Genomic DNA, 24290 nt, shown 5'->3' on the forward strand with positions numbered 1-24290 from the left:
CCCACCTCCCAGAGTAATGGAAATAAAACCAAAAATAAACAAATGGGACCTAATGAAACTTCAAAGCTTTTGCACAGCAAAGGAAACTCTAAACAAGACAAAAAGACAACCCTCAGAACGGGAGAAAATATTTCCAAACGAATCAACAGACAAAGGATTAATGCCCATTATATATAAACAGCTCATGCAGCTCAATATTAAAAAAACAAACAACACAGTCAAAAATTGGCAAAAGACCTAAATAGTCATCTCTCCAAAGAAGACATACAGATGACCATGAGGCACATGAAAAGCTGCTCAACATCACTAATTATTAGAGAAACGCAAATGAAAACTACAATGAGGTATCACCTCACACCAGTCAGAATGGGTATCATTAGAAAATCTACAAACAACAAATGCCGGAGAGGCTGTGGAGAAAAGGGACCCCTCTTGCACTGTTGGTGGGAATGTAAATTGATACTGCCACTATGGAGAACAGTATGGAGGTTCCTTAAAAAACTAAAAATAGAATTACCATATGACCCAGCAATCCCACTACTGGACATATACCCAGAGAAAGTCATAACTCAAAAAGACACATGTACCACAATGTTCATTGCAGCACTATTTACAATAGCCAGGTCATGGAAGCAACCTAAATACCCATCGAAAGACGAATGGATAAAGAAGATGTGGTATATATATACAATGGAACATCACTAAGCCATAAAAAGGAATGAAATTGGGTCATTTGTAGAGACATGGATGGACACAGAGACTGCCATACAGAGTGAAGTAAATCTGAAAGAGAAAAACAAATATTGTATATTAACACATATATGTGGAATCTAGAAAAATGGTACAGATGAACCGGTTTGCAAGGCAGAAATAGAGACACAGATGTAGAGAACAAACGTATGGACACCAAGGGGGGAAAGCGGCATCGGGGGGGGGTCGTTGGTGGTGGGATGAACTGGGAGATTGGGATTGACGTAAATACATTAATATGTATAAAATAGATAAGTAATAAGAACCTGCTGTATATATAAAATAGAATAAAATAAAATTCCAAAAAAAATAGAGTAAACCCTTAGAGATCCTGGGTGAATAGGGGTAATCACTTAGACTGACTTATTTGCCATGGGACCCATCAACTGATTTCTTTGGAGGGATTAGAGGCACAACCGTTGCTCACTAGAGCATTAGGCCAGAATATTTATGAGCTGTCAAATTACTGGGTGGAGATGTCAGGAATGGGACTTCCAAATGTCAAGATTTCATCTAGCTAAGATTAAAGACCTAAATCTCAAATGTAAAAGATTTGAGATTTAGTCTAAAGTTGTTGAGAGGAGTAAAACAGGACAGTATAATATTTTTGTTTGAAGAGTTGTCACCCGAAAGACAGAGATTTATTTTGTATTGCTTCACAGAGCAGGAATAAGACTAAAGGATTAAAGCGTTTGGCTCAAAAAATGGGAAAAAAAAAAAAAGGAAATAGTTCTCTCCCTTCTACAGGTATTTGAAAAGATGTTGATTTAAAAAAATAAAAACGATAACCAACTTTTATCTGCCAGTAAAGGCAGAACTTATTTAATTTCCAGTTAAGATGCTATTATCTGGTTTTATTTTAAATGTGACTGAAGTACCTCCATAATTCTCTCTCTCCCCCACTACAGAGTGAGCTCTTTAAGCCAAGAACTTTGTCCTAATTATCTTTGCATTCACAGAACATTACTTGGCACATACCAGGCTCTTTGTGAATGTTAACTAAGAAGTGAGTAACAGAATATTATAAAATATAGCTTAAAAGTTTGTAATTATATGAAGCACATTTTGATTTAAGTGGTATTTTTAATCTCAGAATAAGTTATGGTATTGGTTAAATGAATAGCTGTTGGTTTAGGAGCTGCTGTTCTTCTATCTTATTTTCTTCAAATTCCTATCTTCGTTCTCCATTAACCAGGCAATTGATAGAACCGTAAGTATTGACTCTAATAATAATAATACCTACTTATTTCATAGAGTGCCCTACATTAAACTACAAAATATTTCCATCTACATTATCTTATACAGACCTTACAAAGTCCTCTGCGGTAGACATGATGAACTTTTATATGTAGAGCAGAGAAGGCAAAGTACAGCACTGAAGTAGGTTTTGCACCTCAAGTTTGAGCTTAAGTTTGTTCCCAGCTATGAAACTTTGGCAAAGTTAACATTTCAGAGATCTAGATTTTTTTTTTTTTTTTTTTGCGGTACATGGGCCTCTCACTGTTGCGGCCTCTCCCGTTGCGGAGCACAGGCTCCGGACGCACAGGCTCAGAGGCCATGGCTCACGGGCCTAGCCACTCCGCGGCATGTGGGATCTTCCCGGATTGGGGCACGAACCCGTGTCCCCTGCATCGGCAGGCGGACTCCCAACCACTGCGCCACCAGGGAAGCCTTAGGTTCTTTTTTATCTATAAAAAATAGGATAAAAATACCTCCCATTCTTACTATGGGTATTAAATTAGAAAATATATGACTGCTTCTTGCAGAGACTCCCTTTTTTGGTATGTTGGCAGGCTAGATTACTTGAATCTTTTTCTCTATAAACTGCCTAGAAGTACTGGATAAAGGATAACTAATATCCTTTTAAATGCATAGCTGTGGTAGTAAGGAAAATTACCATGGGTCAAAATTAAGGAGTGTACTGAAAACCAGGGTGCTAAGCATGAGCTGATGATGAGACTACCATGGGGTGAATCAAGGATGTGGGTTATAAGAGCCACAGGGTACAGGAGATAGGGCCTTGGACCCTCACAAAGTGAAAATGTAACACTGAGACCCTTACGTACACCATGGTCCTTGAAGGGGTACACACAAAGTGAAACACAGAGTGGGAAAAAATGTACATATATACAACTACCAAACCTAGGAAACAAAAAAGAAGCTTGCTTGTCTTGGCTTATACTCTATGTAAAAGAAAAATATCTCCTGAGGATGCACTATCATGAGTTTAGCATCATGTGGGTGTGGTTTTCAAGATTACACTTGGCAAATGAGGAAACCCCAAGACGACAAATTAGCATTAAAAATGTGCCTAACAGAAGCACCACAGATAAAAACTTTACTATAAGAGCTCATAATTCAACATTACAAAACACAGAAGGAAAGAATCCACCATGTCAGCAGAAATAATAAATAGCAGAATTAGTTCTCCCAAGAACTACAAATCATGGAATTATTGGATATTGTAGCAGCCAGACTCTAGGGTGGCACCCATGAACAGTGTCTCCTAGTGTTCATTCCCTTTCATAACCCTCTCCCCCTAAGTGTGGGCATAACGTATGGCTTGCTTCTAACCAACAGAATGCAGCAACAATGAGATTTATGTGATTACGTGTACATGATTATGTTACATAAGACAGTAATGCCAGTCTTACTAAGAAACTCCCTCCCTTGCTGGTTTTGGAGAAGCAAGCTGCCATGTTGTGAGCTACCATATGGAGAGGACCACATGGCACAGAGCCGAAGTGGCTGCTAGCTGACAGCTAACAAAAAATGAATTCTTATTTTGGTGGTCTGCAAGGAACTGAATGCTGCTAACAACCATGTGAGCACTGAAGAAGACTGTTCCCCAGGTGAGCCCCAGATGAGAAACCAGCCCTGGTCAATATCCTGATTTACAGCCTCGTGGAGGACCCAGCAAAGCTGTGCCCAGACTCCTTATCCGTATAAACTGTGAGGTAATAAAGGTGTGTTGTTTAAGCCACAAAGTTGTGATAATACCCTTATGTAGGAATAGATACCTAACACAGCTACAGACTATAAAATATGTTTAAAATGCTTAAGACATAAAAGGAGAACTAAAAACATGAAGAAAAATAAGACAAAAAGATAAATCACCAGGAAGATTTAAAAAACACAAGTAGAATGTCTAATAATAATAAAAAGTAATTCCTTAAATGATTTAACTCAATGGATGGGTTAAACAGCAGATTGAAATCTGCTGAAGAAATAAAATATGAACTGGAAAACAGATCAAAGAAAATTGATCTTGTTCAGTTTTAAAACATATAACACAGATATTACAAGATGGAGAAACTTGAGAGATTAAGAGAGATATGGGATAGACTGAAAAGCACCAACATTGACCAGAGAATCCAGAAAAGAGAAGTAGAAAGACTGAAAGAAATAATGGCTGAGAATTTTCCAGAATTGATGAAAGACATGACTCCTCAGATTCTATAAGCAACTTAGACCCAAGAAAGATAATTGTAGTAATAAACACATTGAGGTGACATACAGAACCCCAAAGTCAAAGGGAAGATTATAAAAGGAATGAGAAAAAACATCCTCCCTCAAGGGAGCAAAAGCAGACTCTTCAACAATAGCAATAGAAACCAGAAGACAGTAGAATGATATCTGCAAAGTACTGAGAGAAAATTGTCCACCTAGAATTCTATATTCAGCTAAATGATCAATGAGAGAAGAAAATACACATTTTCAGACCAAAAAAATCTGATTTTTACCACTAGTAAATCCTAATGAAAAACCTATTAAAAGCTATTCTTCAGAAATCAAACCCAAAGGAAGGAATGTGATGCAAAAACCAATGGTAAGCAAGAAATTTGTGCGTGATATGTATAGCTGATTCACTTTGTTATAAAGCAGAAACTAACACACCATTGTAAAGCAGTTAAACTCCAATAAAGATGTTAAATAAATAACTAAATAAATCTATACATCATTGATGGTAATAAAAAAATAGTTGAGACTACTTACTGGGTATAAACAAAATTAATATATATATATTCTGAATCACACTGCTGTACACTTGAAACATTGTAAATAAACTATACTTCAGTTTAAAAATGTGTTACCCTGATGTTCAATTCAATAAGGCAAAAATCTCACATTGCTGCAAGAACATCTTTATATTCAATAGCACTCTGTGGTAAAAGTGCCGTGGATTTACCTAGCAATCCTCTTATTCCTCACTTTCATTTCATTCTTATCTACCCTCTCTACTCATTAATTCCTACATTCTCCACATAATTTTGCTCCTAGGCTCTAATTTTTACTCTTTTTTTCTCTCTTCCTCCTTCCCACTGATTTTTTATTTTGAACATGTTTGTGTGTATGTATACATATGTGTAAACATGTATAATACTTTCTTTTTTTACTAATTTTTTTAAAATCCCAATGTATATGCTTTGGAGAGTGGTAAATTCTAAATGTGTAGTTTTTGTTGGGATACAGTTTGAAAGATTTCTACAAAGATGGAAGAACTTACAAAAGACTGTGGTACCCAGATCCACTTCATTCTATTGTAATGGTCTCACTGAAGCAAGTATGTAATGTTAAAAAAACAGTAGGACTATTGGCAGAAATCTTGGTTCCAAATCTTGGCAGTGATAGATGGTCCACTGGCAAGTTGTTGCTAGGATCAAAGACTGTATCTTTGCACTCTGGTGGTGCTTCTCTTCCTCCTTGCCAAGACCATTTCATTTGGTTCCTAACTGAACGATTCTATCTGGAAGCTGTGCAATGAAACCTTCAGGATGTGCCCAAGACTGTCGTTCAAACTCCTGGAACACAGTTAGTCATGCTAAATCACTATCACTGACCTCCCATCTAGTCTGCCTACAGATATTTCTGCAATACTTCTTGAGGTAATAAAACTTCAAGGTATGTAATGTGTCGATCAGCATACAGAAAAGCATGTAAGTCTTTTGTAATCAACCCCTGGTCTCTTACCACGCAGCTCATCAGATGTACAAAGACAATATAAAAATCAAGTTAGGGCCTCCCTGGTGGCACAGTGGTTGAGAGTCTGCCTGCCGACGTAGGGGACACAGGTTCATGCCCTGGTCCGGGAAGATCCCACATGCCGCAGAGCGGCTGGGCCCGTGAGCCATGGCTGCTGAGCCTGCGCGTCCGGAGCCTGTGCTCCGCAACGGGAGAGGCCACACAGTGAGAGGCCCACGTACCGCAAAAAAAAAAAAAAAAATCAAGTTAATGGCAACTTTAACACAGTGCCAGCTGATTATATTCTGCCATTGGCTTGATCAATCCAAAGATCTGTATTGTACATGTACCCTTGAAGGAAGTTATACAGCATTTCTATTATAAAGAAACCAATGGTATTTCATGTTGTGAAACAAATCTATAGGACCATGGTATTAGAAGCAATTCTTATATCTGGGGGCAGAAATCTTGGATAATTAAAACCTAAACCAATTTAGACAATTGCTCCACTAACCAAAAAATAAAATAACCACAGATGCAAAAAGCAAGCAAGTCCAAAAGATTACATGATTTGCTCCTTTTATTTCCCCCAGTTAAACTAAAACCAATGTCTCCATCACTCCCTTCCCCCCATACTGTTTTGACTCTTCAAAAGAGAAGCTACGGAAGGATAAAAAGCTTATGGGCCTCGATAATCCCCAAACAGAATATCTCAGAATAACAAAATTGTGAGTGTATCCTGTTTCACAATCATTTATAGCTGGTTGAATACCATTACAAAGAATTAACGTCTACCAAGCTCAAACAGAATTTCCCCTTTTACAAGTATATGGAAATATTGTGATTACAACAGCAACAAAAAAACCTACTTAACTGAGTGAGCTGCTGAAGATTTTTAGAGGAGTCAGCCTTGTAGTGGTGAAAACATAAAAAAAATGGTGGCACTTTAGCAGTCAGATGCAATAGGTTAGGGAAAGGAGGATAAGTAGAGAATTACAGGTAAAGGATTAACAAGCAGAAGAGCCAATTGTGTGGTCTCAGAAAATGGTACTGGCAAATTAGAGATACAGTTTCATGATTTCATGGAGCCAGATCAGGGCTCTGTAGGAACCGAAGCCCTAATTCTCATGGTAAAAAGTACAAAGTTCTGTCAGCTGATTTATAAAACATAGTTATTAATGCCAAAGTCAGGGTGGTGGAGGTAACAGCAAACACCCAGGAGTACTCTCTGATGTCCTGAATAAGATTATAATACGATAATAAACAATATGACGAAGCTAATCTCCTCAGCATTGCTCAAGGAAAGGTCCCCTGGAATGGGGTTATTTCAGATTATAAGAACCACTTAAGTGGTCAACAGATATAGAAGTGATCAGCAGTTTTCTAGGCTTGATGACCTCTCTCCATAAAAGATTAGGAGAGCCTAAGAATAAAAACTGAAAAGATAAGTTAGCTTGAGTCATAATTCTATTCCCTTTCTTTCTCCCCTCAAAAAATGGCTACTCTCTCTTTCTCTTTGCAGAGAATCCTCTGTTCTCCGTCCTCTATTTTGCTTTGGAGAGGTCTTAAGATGTTCTTTCCTCCAACTCTGAGTATCTGTCTTACATAGCATGTAGCACAGAAGGCCAGGTGATGACACAGGGCCTATGCCACACAGAATCAGTCAACATTCTTTCCCCATCTTTAGACGGTCCAATAGCCTAAGTATCTCCAACAGCTGATTGCTGCAGGAAGCTCAGAGAACATCTTTGGTCAATGCCTCTGCTCCCAATCACTTCAATGATTCATTACAAGTCCTCTCTCAGGGTTCTCTTTTAAATTACTCACAACCAAACCAAAAAGGCATAAATTAGAAAAAAAGATAAGATGTCCTTTGTTGGAAGAGCAATTAATAGGCAGCAAAGAGAAAATAAGGCATACCAAATAAAATAGATAAAACTGAGAACCCACAAATCAGATTATAAAACAATATTCTGCTGACATTTAAATAAAGTAACTCAATGGCAACAATTTAGCTGCTGCCTTTCTGCCCACACTCCCAGATTTCTCTTGTTTGAGGCTGGACACAACTTTTCATTTCTGTGTACTTAGTGCTTCACATTGAACCAACATTATTTACTACTTACTTGAGCTTGCTTGCATACTTTAAAAGGGTGAATTGTTTCTTGGTAGAAAAGCTGATGATAAGCTTGTAGGTCAAACCAAAAGTACACACTGTTCTTCCACAACTGCAGATGGAAAAAGTACATAAATTACTACCACCCAATTATTAAAGCTCTACAAAGCTCTAATTTCAAATAAAAATAATTGTTTAGCTCCTTGGTGTTACTATAAATCAGGTTCAATTTAAGGTGGTTTTATCTTGTATCACAAACTGGCAACATACAAATTATTTATTGGTATTGTCACTGGATCATTATATTTTTGTATATACGTTTCTCACATAATTGGTCATTAAAATAGTAAGTGTTCTAGTTAATAATTAAAAAGTAATCATGTTATCTCTGGCATGAAACCAAAATCTGAAGGTATTCTGATATATGTGGGCAAATGTATATTATACCAGAAGCAAACACAACTCTAATAATTGAGCTAGTGAAATACTTTTCATTTGAGCAAAATAAAGACTGTTTGTGACAACTAAAAAACAAGCAAACAAAAAACCTAGAAAAAGTTTGTTACTATTCATTGCAACTGTCATTGTTAGACTTATTAAAAATAAAACGTAAAGGATTGATAGAAATCAGCACTGAAGTTAATATACATTACACTGAAACAAAGTTATATGAAAGTAATCTATTATTAATAATGCAAGTCAATTCTTGTCTATCTGTATTTTACTTTTCTTTGTAATTTTAGTAGGAAAATGAACGAAAGAGAATTATAATTAAGATATTTAAAATTTTACTAAATATTTAACATGAGATTTCTTACCAGAGGAGATGGGAATTTTAACATCAAATATAACTATTTGAGCATTAAATTATTTCAATCTCTCATTTTAAATGAAGTAAAAGTATAAAATTAGATTTAAAATAATTATCTTCTACCTTGTTCCCTGAGTTCTCACAGAATTTAGTAAAGAAGAATCCAGCTCTATTTTCTACATACAAAGATTGCAACAAATTTTCCATGTGAAATCCTCCCAAGGCACCATCTGCCATGGTTTTAATCTAGATAACAAAACAGAAGTACATTATCCACCCAGAAACATTGTTATTTTTTTATGGCATTGTACAACAACAGGGTTTCATAAATTCTACCAAGCTGTCATTTCCCCACTGGACTATTTTATTTTATTTTTGTACCATATATGTAATTAATGCAGTATGTTTGCATCTGCCTGTCCCACAAGATTCGTTTATGGAGCCAACTATAGCAGCAGAGTTCATTCTATTATAAACTAATCTGATTTCAAACTTAATATTAAACTGACTTCCCAACCTCAACTATTTTCACATTTCAGGCACCGTGACACCATTTTAGGAGTCTTCCAAATCTCTGTTGGTGGCCTCTTTCCTACGTATTTACTGTTATTTTAGCCTTGAACCGCTGCTATAATAGCTACAAGAGAGTTATAAAAAGAAATATCTTCAAGGCCTCTCAGTGATTCTCATTAACTGTCCTTACGGGGTCCCTCTTTGGACAGTCTCACTCCATACAGGTCACGGCCTTCAGAGTGTAAATGGCAGTATAAGTTCTCATAAAACTTTGCTATTTATGGGCTTCTCTGCCAACAGTGCTGGCAAGCCTAACACCGTTCTTGAAACACAGAAAGCTGGCTATTTCTCCAAGCACAAGAGTAACTCTAGAATAAGGAAGGGCGTCCATATTCACATGAGCTCTTTGCTATCTGTTGTGTGGAACTCAGACTACTTCTTTGTAATCTTAAGATAACTGTGGAATGGACGATTTAGGGTTTAAGTCAGGTTCTTGCTCTCTGTTATAGTGTCTCTCTGCCTCTCCCTTTATCCCCCTACTAAACAAATTCTGAGGTGAAAATTTAATGTTTTTATGATGTTTAACCATTAGCATTCCAAAGCTAAAAAATCATTATTTGGGTAGGAAATAATACTAAATAGAAGAAAAGGAGAACTGTTTGCTTAGAATAAAATAAATAGTCCAAAATTATATGCAAATGTTCAGTCCATACTAGGACTACGAAAGTTTCTACCTAAAGTATAATTGCTAAAGAATGTGAAATTTTCATTTAGAACTGGTGTATTAAATCCATATTATCAAAGTAACCACACACTGGAAATACTCTGCTTTATAAAAGTTCTAAACATACTTCCAAAACATAACATAGAATATTACTTTTTATAAAATGTTAAAAATGTAATAAAAATCCTAGAGGGCTTTATTTTGTGTCTGAGGTGTGATCATACCAAAATGAGAATGTAGCTGTTTTTGAAAACAGTAATCAACAGAGTACACAGCAACATGGTACTACAAAAGGAAATAGAAAGTTTCTGCATAAAAATCCTTTTGTAAGGAAAAAATAATTCTTTTGTTCAGTAAAGAAAAAAGTCATTATGGTAAATCACTAAAAATTCTCTAAAATCAGGGGACACTGAATAGGTTAAATGAGGAATCAAATTACTCAGTTCTCAAAATACTTACCACAGGTTCTTCTGTATAAGTATATCTTCTACCCAGCTGGGGCTTCAGACATTCAGAAATGTCAGTAAAAGATGCTAAACAAATAATTTTGCTGCTTTCTGACATGTGCCTTGACCTAAATTATAGGGATGAGAACTAATTGATCAACAAATATTTTGAGCACCTTTGGTATACATTCACCGAATCTTAGGCGTGCTCCTAAGCATTGTGAGAGAATTAGAAAAAAAAGTATCAGCATCAAGTCCAGCCCTCAAGAGGCAGTTGAGAAAATGAGGTACAGTCATACATAAAGACAACTCTCAATAAAATAACTGCTGGTTGAATGAATTCGTGAACATATCACAGATGCCAAATGTCTGGGACGGATAATAAAACTATGGGTGTGTAAGAATGAGAAGTCCCTTGGAGCTATATTAGTAATTAAAGAAATGAGCTTCTTCCTGAGTAATGGGTGGAAGATAAATTCTGTGTGTATGTGTGTGTGGGGGCTGTGTTTAGAGGGGTTCTTCAGATGGTGAGAAGAGTGAACAATGTATGAAGGTAAGTAGGCAAAGTCTTGTTTAAAATGCAGCAAGTTAACTAATTTTCTTAGGGCAAGAGAACACTAACAGCTAAACTACATACCAAACATTGTGCCAAATATAATTCATATGATCATATTTAATCCTCACAACAGGTGGGATTCATAAGGGTTTATATGTGGTGGTTTGAGATGAGATGATGGAAGACTCTGGAGTTAGACTAATGACTTTCAACATTAGCTTTTTATATTTTCTCATCCAGCTCCCTCTCCCATAGCCCACTGCAATTCTTCCAAACCTCATTTTCCAGCTCCATAACCCATGCCTGTTCCAACTCACCAGCCTTCCTCCACGCCAATCCACCAGCAGATTACTCTGCAGGTTCTTCTCAGACAAAATGTAGGTACATCATGCTTCAGTTTCCCCTGTGCCATGTAGCAGACACTATTAATTGACTGGCTAACTCAACACCCATTTCTGACAACATGATTCTATCACCAGCATCACTAAAATACTGAAAAAGCTGAATATTCACTTATCAAGACTCCAGGTAGGGAGGGGTTGTCATGTAACAGTTATGACTGAGATATAAAACGATGTCTGCTGGGGAGCTTCTATGAAAGCCTGCTTTCCTGACTACAGGGAGAGAATTAATGGATATTGCCCCTCCTCCTTCTTTATGATTTGAAAGCCTGATGTCAGGAGCTGTAACACCACTGACTATAAAGGAATGGCCAAGAGCATTACAAAGACTTAGGCCTCAATACTCCTGATCTGGTGAACCAATACTGGCAGTTGCCTGCACTCAGATTTCTTGCTCTGTGAAAAACATAATTCCATTTGTCTAGGCCATTGTTAGTCAACTTTTCTGTTATTTGCAGCTGAAAGCATTCAAATTTATCTATCAACAGATATATTTACCTACACCCACCCATACTTCCTTCCATCCTGTCTCAGGAAGAAGTGTCCTATTTCCTGTCCAAGGTAGCCCCATTGCCTTGGTTACTGAACCCTTCCCTCTCTTCTCCTTTGAAGGGAAAGGTACAGAGAGTAGATGAGGTTACCGGGGGTTGGGGGAGGGAAGAGTGAGGAGTGATCGTTAATGAGATGGAGCTTCTTTTTTGGCTGATGAGTTGTTGTGGAATTATATAGTGGTGATGGTTTTACAACTTTGTGCATATACTAAAAGTCACTGAATTGTATACCTGAACATGATTAAAACAGTGAATTTTACGACAGGTAAATTTTATCTCAATAAAGAAGAATAAAAGTGAAGTAATAAATCCTTAAACAAATCATTATCCACCAGCAGACTACACACCAAAGTTAACACCAAAGGGTATTTCTTCAAGCTGAAGGAAAATAACTCCGTTTGAAATAAAGAACAATGAAAAGCATAAATAGGTGGGCAAATCTAAACGAATTTTTAAAATATACTGTATTAAATAAGTACAATATTATTGAGGGTATTTTGAGTTCTCAAGCTTGAGAAACATTACTGAGCAGGGAAAAGAAAGACTTGAAGGGCAATCTTCTCAGAGACATCTTTTGATTGTACAGCTCATGAGAAGCTAGAGATCATAACTACCACCTCTTTAAAATTACCAATCTTTGGCATTCTACGATTAATTAGAGTATGCATGGGAAATACAACCCTCTAGTATCTATCCCTGAAATATAAGAACTCATGTAAAAAAAGAAAAGTATTAGTTTTCAATTTCTATTTAATTTTTAAATTCTTCAAAAATCTTATCATTGCAGAAAAGCACTTGGGACACAAAAAGCTGCACCTACCCTTTCTTAATCACATCATCCTTAGGAAAAACTGGATTCAAAGACTCACTCTTCCAAGGTTTTTGAATTGCTGTTTTTACTCTAGGTGGTTTCTTGGGAGATTTAGAAAGTTGTAATAAACTGGATTCTTCTTTCTAAAAAGTAGTAAGATAATGAACAAAGTGAAAAATGGGCAAAATGGGAAAAAAAGGACAGAGAATAAAGCACAGCTCTCCAAAAATACCTCAAAATTGTTTTGATTAGAGGATTTCTTTCCTCACTCTATCACTTACCATGCTATGTTTGAGACGGAGAATATTTTTTATTCTCCGTCTCAAACTCCGACTTTCATGCAACCAGCAGGCTGAAATCCCTATACCTATTGAGAGTATTAAAATAACAAGGCCAAAGGCTTTATGTTATTATGAAAAAAGACTCTTTCCTGGAGGAAGAACTTTGTAAAAACTTTTCTTTATTCTGTAACTGAATAAGTTTTAGTGCCCTGTGTGTGTATGTGTATGTGTGTGTGGTGGGGTAGGGAATGCAGGTAGCAGGGCGGGAAAAGATGTGTGGACACCATTGGTCCATAAGAGACTTATATCTTAACAGAACTATTTCCTTCCATTTTTGGATATTTTATTTTCATGCGTATTCTTCTCATTCTTAAATGTTCTTTATGGCAAAAGTTAATTATTTAAATCTAGAACATGAGATGCTACATACATGAATCAAAAAAATACAAACACCTAAATGTCCAAAGAGAGGAGAAAGAAACAATTATATATACTTATACATGTATTTATATATATAATATATAAATGTAACATTATATAATACTTAAAAGTAAGGATTATGAAAATTATGGAAAAATACTGATGAAGAAATTACCAGAATCGAAAGATATAAGTATATTACAATTAAAAATTGTATATTATACAATTAAAAATATAAGTATATTAAAAATATACGTATATTACAATTAAAAATTCACAAAAAGCCTAAGAGAAAATAGGTTAATAGTTGTCTAGAAGTCGGTGAGATCTGAGTGATTTGTCTCTTCAGTTTCCAAATTTACAGTAGTTTTATTATTTTTATAATTTGAAAAAGAAACAAACTTTTCTTACATGTCAACTTCAATTAGAATGTAATATGTGCTGCTGGAGAGCAAGAAATTTATTTGTGATGCTTTATTATCCAGAACAAACAATAAAATCTCATATACACTCTAGGTGCCTAACAGCTACTCATATTTTTTTAAGAATTCTATAAACAAAATTAATTACTTAAGTATGTTTTACTTATAACATTCTAGGTGTCAGGGCTCACATCTGTTTTAGTAATTCGGAACAAAGCATGACATTAACCAATACTCACTAAATGAGTGGGACCACAGGGGACTGGGCTTATGAAAAGTGTATCATACAAAAGTGGCAAATTCATAGACACAAGGTAGAATAGTGGTTACCAGGGGATGCAGGAGGGGTTGGTTAATGGGTATATAGTTTCAAATTTGCAAGATAAAATAGTTCTGAAGACCTGTTTCACAGCAATGCAAATATACTTACTACCTCAGTGTACACTTGAAAATGGTTAAGACGGTAAATTTTGTTATGTGCTTTTTACCATACCACAATAAAAACGTTTCCTTAATATAAAAAAAAATTTTAAGTGTATTATACTTAAAATGAGAGGATGGCCTAAATTAGAATTTTTGAGCTTTCTGGCTTGGGAGAAAGCAAGAAAAGTAGCCAAAAAGAAACTGACAGAGAAAAAACTGACAAAAGGGCACAGTAGAATTGGGGGGTGGGTTAAGGAGCTGCTCTATATCATGACTGTGATGGTAGCTACACAATGTATATATTTGTCAAAAATTACAGAACAGTACACTAAAAAGGGTGAATTTTACTCTACATAAATGATATCTCAACTTTTAAAACAGGAAAAATAAAGAAAACAGAATCGAGTTCCATTCCTTACACTGTTTTCTGCGGGGGAAACAGAATGAGATCAGAATTAGTTATCCAACTAGAAAACACCGATGACAACATATGGTGATGGTACTCAGAAAGCCAAATGTTATCAGATGATGTGCTCCCTACACCACACCTCTAAGGTTTGTGACTGGGTCACAAAGTCACATGGGCTAACAAGGAAGCTCAGATTTATCAGTAGAGTGGCATACAAAAAGGCCACAAGTGCAAAGGAGGTCAGAAAAATGTCTAAACAATGGATAAGAAACCATTAGCTCACTACAGTGACACTAACTCAAAGTGTGGTCCCCAGACCAGCAGCAAAAACATCACGTGGGAGGGAGCTTGTTAGATATGCAAATCCTTGGGCCCCATCCCAGACCTACTGAATATTGATCTTTAAGTGCAGCCCTGAAGTCTCTATTCGGACTCAGGTGACTCACACATGCTGAAGCTTGAGAACCACCAGCCTGTAGCAATGCTTTGCCTACACATCACCTAGGAGTCTTATTAAAATGTAGGTTCTAAAATGTGATTCTAATGTTCAGGCAGGATGAGAACTTCAATTCTAAGCCAACCTCCTGATTTTACAGTGACTCTCACCCAGTCTATATCAATTAAATCAGACTCTCTGAAGGTGGGACCCAGGCACCAGTATGTTTAAAAACTCTCTATGTGATTCTAGTATGTATACAGGATTAAGAAATCACTAATAGAAAAACTGTAAGGTATTTCCAGCTCTAAAGCACTACTTGTAGAAGCAGAATTTTAAAAACTGTAATTATACATCTTCCTGACTTTTAAAAATAAGATATCCTGATCATAAAGTAATCTTTTTTTTGAAGGGTTTGTGTGTGGCTATGGCTAATAACACTTAACATTCTGTGACACCTTTAAAGCTAGAAAGATTAATAAGGCTCCTTACTTCTGAAATGCAGGTGTTAGGTACATTTATTATATCTCTATGCCAAAGCATATAGGATTATTTACTTCTTCTCTGTAAAGCTGGTTAACTTTTCTTCTCTTTGTGGACTTTTCCCCATTTTTTGTACTATCTTATTCTTCCCCATTGTGAAAAAATGTTCACTATTTCTAATTTTGCTGTTGCTACTTTTCACTCATTTGTTCAGTTTACATTTATTAAGCACCAGGCACTGTTCTAGGCACTGAGGAAAAGCAGTTAACAAAGAAAAATCCCTTATATTCTAGTAGGAGCTGAAAGACAATAAACATAGATCACATGGTCTTAAGTACAATAAAGCAAAATAAAGCAGAGCAGAGGGCTCTGATAGTGAGGGAGGGTATCTGTGCTGTCCTCCACAAGTGTGCTCACATGGAAGAGTCAAGGATAGCTTCTCTGATTAAGGGATATCTGAGCAGACACCAAAGTGAGTGAGGGGCAACATATCCGGAGGAAGGGTGCTGCAAGGGAAGGGAACAGCAAGTGCAGCCCTTCCAGGTTTTTGCTTGGTGTGTTCCAAGAACAGCAAAGAGGCCAGTGTGGAGTGGTGTAAGCTAGAGAAGAATGCTAGGAAATAAGGTCAGGAAGTCAGCAGGGGTGTGAACAGCTGTGTAAAGACTTTGGCTTGTATTCTGAGTGAGAGAGGAGGCCACTAGAGAGTTTTTGAGCAAGTGAGTACATGATCATGCATTTTTAAAAGATCACATTGGCTGATTGGTGGAGAACAAACCATAGGTTTTCTTATTTCCTAATTGTTGCAGCATGTACATTAACGACAAGCAAAAACAACAACAAAAGGTTTATGATGAAACTTAAGTATTAGTGTACAAAACCCAAGCATGGATATTTTATTACAAACTTAAGAGATCAAAGTATCAATGTACATCCTACCTGCATCTCAGGTATCTGTGGAATGCAAGATTTAGGTCTTAATGGCAAGAGGGTTGCCATTTGTGGAAAAGGGTCGACATCTTTCCTTGGTTTCTCTTGACGAAGGTGCCAGAATTTCAGTTCAGCACTAGCATGTTTTGTTGAGGATGAATGAGTAACACAGAATCTCGGTGCCCTAGTTGGAGGAAAAACAAATTTAAGATTAAACTAGACAATAAGCCTCAAAAATCAAAACGCTACCAAATGTATAATATCTACGCTCACAATTATCAGTCTTGCCACATCTCTTTTCTAATAATTTCTTCTTTTTCTGCTGCCTAGCCCCTCCTTCCAATGTTATTCTATGATATATCAACTGCCTGAAATCACATTCACTTATACAATATAAAGAGGCAATATACACGAAGAAAAAATAATTAATAAAATTACATTCAAATTATTATCTGTTTGATAAGAAAAAGAAACCTATATATCTAGTTAATGAAGGAATTTTAAAAAATAATTTACAGTTTCTAGTAAAACAAAAATAGAATGCATCTGTGATCTGTTTTAAAGCAGTTTACAATTTATCTATAACACCAAATAAAAACTAGTGGATTAAATTAACATTTAAAAATATATAAACATTTTTATAATGCTTAAGTATACTACTAAAGTGGATTATGAATCATATGATCTATTTTCAAGCCTTAAATTTAAAGGTAAGAATTAATTTTATAACAATTTAGATAATAAATGAAAGACCTACACTACTGCCAGAAATTTAGGAAAAAGAATGTTTGGCACAGTATCAAGGCCCCACTTAACTTGATGGATATTCCCATATTGCCTATGGGGTTAACTCCAGCTGGCAGGGCCTGTTGTTAATTACTTCTTGGACTAGGTTTTCCCCCTGGTGCCATGGTCCAAAGACTAATTTCACTTCATATTTCAGGTCCTGGTAGAAAATTGCCTCCCTTTAAAAACAGGAAGATGGTAGATACTTCCCTGATGTAAACACAGGTTAGGAGTGGAAGAGAACCCAAAGTCCATAATTAGTTTAGGATCAGAAAGCACCCTGTAAAGATCTGGGTGGTCATTTTACACCATATTTCAAAACCTTTACTTGCAGACTTGGAAATATCTAAAATTACCTCTTATTTTCATGCCAATTAGTAAGTGGGCATATTTACAAGACCCTGATCAAATAAATCATACATGTGCTGGACAGGAAATCTGGGTATATCAATTTTCTAATTCCCATCATCACAGTATATTCACATGGCCCCATTTTAATCTTGCATTTTTATTTAATTCATTGCATTAATTTTTTATCAGCCACTACGTGAATTCATCAAATACTGTGGACTACATTTCACAGTCAATCCTAAACAGGTATTGTATTCTTTTTCACACTTCCATCATACAGGTTCTCATGTACATTGATTGTACACCTCTTAATCTGAAGGTCTAGAGAGTGGGAGAAGGTATTTGCCACGTAAATCACCAAAGGAACTGCATCCAATATATGTGTGTGTAAACACGTGTATATATATATATATATATATATATATATATATATATGTATATACATGTGTGTGTATGCGAATGTGTGTATATCTATCTATATCTATTTATCTATCTATCTATCTATGTATCTCACAATAGAAAAATGGGCAAGGAAGATAAACAAGCAATTCATGAAAGTTGAAATCCAAATGATCACTCAATATTGAAAAGGTTATTAACCTCACCAATAATCAGGGAAATGCAAGTGAAAAAGCACAAAACACCAATGACATACCAAATACATAGGCAAAAATTTAAGACTCTGACAATACTAAATGTTACCATGGATTTGTAGCCATGGATACTGTCATATTCTGGTTGGTGGGAATGCAAATTGGTACAACTAGTTTGGAAAAATGGATATGTGTACAGCATTGCTTGCAATTGTGAAAAGAGAAAATGACACCAATTTTTTTAAACACTAAATAAATTATGGTATATTCATGCACTGGAATGCCATATACAACAGTGAAAATTAATAAAACTCTTAAATACAGTTACAGTCAAATCTTACAAATATATTGTTGATAGAAGACGCAAAGAAGGCATACAACATGATTCCATTTTTATAAAGTTGTAGAACAGGCAGATAAAAATACATGCTTAGGGATTTATTTGCATACATTGTTGGTAAAACTACAAAGAAAAGCAAGGCAATAATCACAGAAGTCAAGATACTGGCTACCCCCAAGTGGGAGTAAGGATGGTGTGATCAGGAAGGCAACTTCAGGGGTCTCGGTAATGCTTTATTTCCCAAGCAACATGGTGGTGACATGAATGTTTGTTTGTGTTTACGTTTGAATTTTAAAGAATATACAGGATTTAGCTAGATCAAGAAAAAAGGTTAAGAATTCTGAGAAAATGGCAAAGTCAGCAATACTGTTCTTCTACCTCTCAGAATCCCTTCATAAAAACAGACAGCACAGCTAGATGGCAAAACCAAAAACTCACGGACGACATTTAGAACAAAATGTTAATGTGACACGGTATCCCCCCAAACCCCAATATACAAGCAGGTGGGTACAAAAGATCAGCCATAAGACTTGCAAGACGTTGGTGTGTAGGTGAGAAGAAGGCAGTGCCTGATGGACCTGAGAATGCAACAGCACCAAAAGAGCCAGAAAAGCATAGCAGGCCTGTCTGAGGTTAGCAATTGAGCCTGGAAGGGCTTTTGCCCTCTCCAACACTGAGTGAGTACACACAAATTCAATCACATTTCTACTTACCAACAAAGAACAACCGGAAAGCCCAAATAACAAAATGTATAAACTACGGAACATGTAACAATTGGGATGCATTATGCTTCAGTGGCATTATGCTGACCAACAGAAGTTAATGCTGTATAATTATATGACATTCTAAAAAGACAAAACTATAGTGACAAAGGACAGATCAGTGGCTGCCAGGGGTTGGGAGTGGGGGAAGAGTCTAATGACAAAAGGGTGGTGTGAGAGTTTCTTAAGATGATAGAATTGTTTGTACACTGATTGTCATGGTGGTTATGTGAATCTATACAGTTTGCTTTCACTGTATGTTAATGAAAAACATAGAAAAGAAGGAAAGAGGAAAAACAGCCTTTTCAATAAATGAGGATGAGCAACTGGATATCCATAAGCAAGAAAAAAAACAAACCAAAACTGAACCTTGACCTAAACCTCACACCGTATGTAAAAAATAACTCAAAATGGGCCACGGACTTAAATGTAAAACATAAAATTATAAGGTTTTTAGGAAAAACATAGGAGAAAATCTTCAGAATATAGCGTTAGGCAAAGAGTTCTCAGGTTTGACACCACAGGCATGATCCATAAAAAGAAGGCCTCATCAGAATTCAAAAACTTTGCTCTATAAAAGACTCACTTTTTTTGGTTTTTCAGATACGGTTATATTTATTCTTAATAGTAGGTGTATTTGACATAGGGAAGTTTGCATTAGGTGAATAAACTTGGCTCAAGAGGATAACTGCCTTTACTCTAATGAAACATTTGTAGTAAAAATTATGTGGAACCCTTCATTTAGAGAGTCCTCCAATATATTCCCCTCCCCCTCCCAGGGAAAATCCCACACACGTTTAATTTCAGATTTTCTCTTGCAAGTTGTTTTCTTTCTTGTCTGCATGGTCTTCTGTTGTTTGATTTGTCCTGTTTTTTCTTCAGTGAATTAGTCTTCATAATTAGTATGGTAACATGAGTTTGTGAAAGCTGCATTTTCCATCTGCACCTCTAATTCCAGTTCATCACCACAGGATTCACTCTTTTCTCTTCTATATTTGTAACTCTCTTCCACAATGATGAGAATTCTGGTTCCCATTATCCACAATATTTTTGTTTGCTTAATCTACATGACTGGCTTACTATAAAAGGATATAACTCAGAAATAGCCAGATGGAAGAGAAGCATAGGGCAAGGGATGTGGGTGCACCTCTACATGTTCACCCATCCAGAAGGTATGAAAGACCCTTTTAAGAAGACTTCAGAAAGCTTGTCTTTAAGAAGACAAGCTAAAAACTGGAAGAAAATATTTGCAAACTATATACCTGACTAATGGCTAGCATCTAGAACATAAAAATAACTCTAAAACTCAATAATAAGAAAGAACACAATCAGAAAATGTACAAAACACACAGATATGTCACTGAAGTGTATATGCAAATGACAAATAAGCATATAAAACACATTCAGCATCATTAACAACTGGAGAGTTTCAAAGTAAAACTACAATGAGATATCACTACACACTTATAAAAATAAGTAAATAAGTATTTACTGGCTAAAATAGAAAACTGTGACAACATCAAACAATTGCAAGGATGCAGAAAAACTGGATCATTCATACACTGCTGGTGGGAATGTAAAAGGGTACATCCACCCTGGAAAACAGTTTGGCAGTTGCTGCTGAAACTAAAAAAAGACTATATATGACCCACTAATTTCACTCTAGGACATTTATCCCAGAGAAAGGAAGACTTACGTTCATGCAGAAACCTGTACATCAATGTTCATAGCAACTTTATTAATAATATCAAAAGACTGGAAACAACCCTAATGTCCTTCAATGAGTGAATGAATGTATAACATCCATAAAACAGAATACTACTCAGCAATGAAAAAGAACAAAACAACTTGGATGGATATCAAAGGAATTATGCTGAATGAAAAAACCAGTCCCCGAAGATTACATATTGTATTAGTTCATTTATATAATAGATTAGTAGTTTCCAGGAATTATGAGAAAGGGGGAAGGAAAGAGGTAGGTATGGTTATAAGAGAGCAGTACAAAGAGAGGCATGTGGTAATGTAACTGCTCTGTATCTTGACTGTAACAGCAAATGCATGTGATAAAACTATATAGAACTATACACAGAGAAATAAATGCTTGTAAAACTGGCAAAATATGAAAAAAGACTGGAGAGTTATATCAATGTCAATTTCCTCATTGCAATATTGCACTGCAGTTATGCAAGATGTTACCATTGGAAGAAACTGGGTGAAAGGTATACAGAATCTCTGTATTATTTCTAACAGCTGCATATGAATCTACAATTATCTCAAAACAAAAAGTTAAATTTAAAAAAGGAAAACTTCCACTGTATTAGTAATGATTTTTTAAGTTGGGTGGTGTGTATACAGGTGCCTATTTTAGTATAATTTATACCTTTCTGCATTTCTTAAATATTTAAGAATAGAAGTTTACAGAGAAAGAGAAAAACAACATTCTCTTTATATATGGAAAAATAAAAAGTTTACAAGTAATCTGGAATACCTAGATGAGACATAATGCCAAAGACATAGGCAGGGACAAATCATGATAATCTCAGGGTATATGTCCAGTAGTGGGATTGCTGGGTCATATGGTAGTTCTATTTTTAGTTTTTTAAGGAACCTCATACCTTCTCCATAGTGGCTGTATCAATTTACATTCCCACCAACAGTGCAAGAGGGTTCCCTTTTCTCCACACCCTCTCCAGCATTTATTGTTTCTAGATTTTTTGATGATGGCCATTCTGACCGGTGTGAGATGATATCTCATTGTAGTTTTGATTTGCATTTCTCTAATGATTAATGATGTTGAGCATTCTTTCATATGTTTGTTGGCAATCTGTACATCTTCTTTGGAGAAATGTCTATTTAGGTCTTCTGCCCATTTTTGGATTGGATTGTTTTTTTGTTATTGAGCTGCATGAGCTGCTTGTAAATTTTGGAGACTAATTCTTTGTCAGTTGCTTCATTTGCAAATATTTTCTCCGATTCTGAGGGTTGCCTTTTCATCTTGTTTATGGTTTCCTTTGCTGTGCAAAAGCTTTGAAGTTTCATTAGGTCGCATTTGTTTATTTTTGTTTTTATTTCCATTTCTCTAGGAGGTGGGTCAAAAAGGATCTTGCTGTGATTTATGTCATAGAGTGCTCTGCCTATGTTTTCCTCTAAGAGTTTTACAGTGTCTGGCCTTACATTTAGGTCTTCAATCCATTTTGAGTTTATTTTTGTGTATGGTGTTAGGGAGTGCTCTAATTTCATTCTTTTACATGTAGCTGTCCAGTTTTCCCAGCACCACTTATTGAAGAGGCTGTCTTTTCTCCTTTGTATATTCTTGCCTCCTTTATCAAAGATAAGGTGACCACACGTGCGTGGGTTTATCTCTGGGCTTTCTATCCTGTTCCATTGATCTATATTTCTGTTTTTGTGCCAGTACCATACTGTCTTGATTACTGTAGCTTTATAGTATAGTCTGAAGTCAGGGAGCCTGATTCCTCCAGCTCCGTCATACAAATTGTGAAATTTTTTGTTCCAGTTCTGTGAAAAATGCCATTGGTAGTTTGATAGGGATTGCATTGAACCTGTAGATTGCTTTGTGTAGTAGAGTCATTTTCACAATGTTGATTCTTCCAATCCAAGAACATGGTATATCTCTCCATCTATTTGTATCATCTTTAATTTCTTTCATCAGTGTCTTATAATTTTCTGCATACAGGTCTTTTGTCTCCTTAGGTAGGTTTATTCCTTCAAAGAGAGTCATGTACCACAATGTTCACTGCAGCTCTATTTACAATAGCCAGGACTTGGAAGCAACCTAAGTGTCCATCGACAGATGAATGGATAAAGAAGATGTGGCACATATATACAATGGAATATTACTCAGGCATAAAAAGAAATGAAATTGAGTTATTTGTAGTGAGGCGGATGGACCTAGAGTCTGTCATACAGAGTGGTAAGTCAGAAAGACAAAAACAAATACCATATGCTAACACATATACATGGAATCTAAAAAAAAAGGTCATGAACAACCTAAGGGCAAGACAGGAATAAAGACGCAGATCTACTAGAGAATGGACCTGAGGACACAAGGAGGGGAAAGGGTAAGCTGGGACAAAGTAAGAGAGTGGCATGGACATATATACACTACCAAATGTGAAACTGATAGCTAGTGGGAAGCAGCCGCATAGCACAGAGAGATCAGCTCGGTGCTTTGTGATCACCTGGAGGGGTGGGATAGGGAGGGTAGGAGGGAGGGAGATGCAAGAGGGAAGAGATATGGGGATATAAGTATATGTATAACTGATTCACTTTGTTATAAAGCAGAAACTAACATACCATTGTAAAACAATTATACTCCAATAAGGTTGTTAAGAAAAAAAAAGGGGATGTGATTGAGCTAATTAAAGAAACACATATCATTGAAAAAAATCATGATGATCTTTTTGTTGTTGTTGTTTTGTTTTGTTTTGTTTTGTTTTGTTTTGTGGTACGCGGGCCTCTCACTGTTGTGGCCTCTCCCGTTGCGGTCACAGGCTCCGGACGTGCAGGCTCAGTGGCCATGGCTCACGGGCCCAGCCGCTCCGCGGCATGTGGGATCCTCCCGGACCGGGGCATGAACCCTTGTCCCCTGCATCGGGAGGCGGACTCTCAACCACTGCGCCGCCAGGGAAGCCCATGATAATCTTATTTGTTAACTTAAGGAATTTGAACCTTACACTGAAAGCTTTGGGGTAACTAGTTAAAGACTTAAAGCAGAGAAGTAACATGATCAGATCCATCACAGCCACGCTGGACAGCTCACTGATCCTCAGAAGGCACACATTTTCTCCACTAGGTCCATTCTCTTTCTCTTGTTTAGAGTCCCTTGAGTCCCAGGTGAAATATTACCTCTTCTCTGTATCCTGTACATTCACCACACTTTCTTTTACTACACTCATTTTATATGTATGTTCCTCCCACTAGACTAGGATCACTAGACTTGACTGTGTTTTTTACCCTTGTATCCTTAGCACAACACTTGGCCCATAGAAAGTGTTCA

At 36.3% G+C, this 24290-nt stretch overlaps 1 protein-coding gene across 2 annotated transcripts in view; it reads right to left on the reverse strand.

Moving 5' to 3' along the window:
* RGS22 (regulator of G protein signaling 22) overlaps positions 1-24290 on the reverse strand; it is a 181628-nt gene that overhangs the window by 93709 nt on the left and 63629 nt on the right. For both annotated transcript variants that reach the window (XM_049700216.1, XM_049700215.1), the window contains exons 10-14: positions 16452-16626; positions 12651-12784; positions 10336-10450; positions 8763-8885; positions 7839-7940 (exon numbers count right to left, since the gene is read on the reverse strand). In XM_049700216.1, the coding sequence (XP_049556173.1) occupies positions 7839-7940; positions 8763-8885; positions 10336-10450; positions 12651-12784; positions 16452-16626 (649 nt within the window). The remainder of the gene's footprint in view (positions 1-7838; positions 7941-8762; positions 8886-10335; positions 10451-12650; positions 12785-16451; positions 16627-24290) is intronic.

The sequence above is a fragment of the Orcinus orca genome, chromosome 17 (assembly GCF_937001465.1).
Source record: "Orcinus orca chromosome 17, mOrcOrc1.1, whole genome shotgun sequence".
NCBI lineage: Eukaryota > Metazoa > Chordata > Mammalia > Artiodactyla > Delphinidae > Orcinus > Orcinus orca.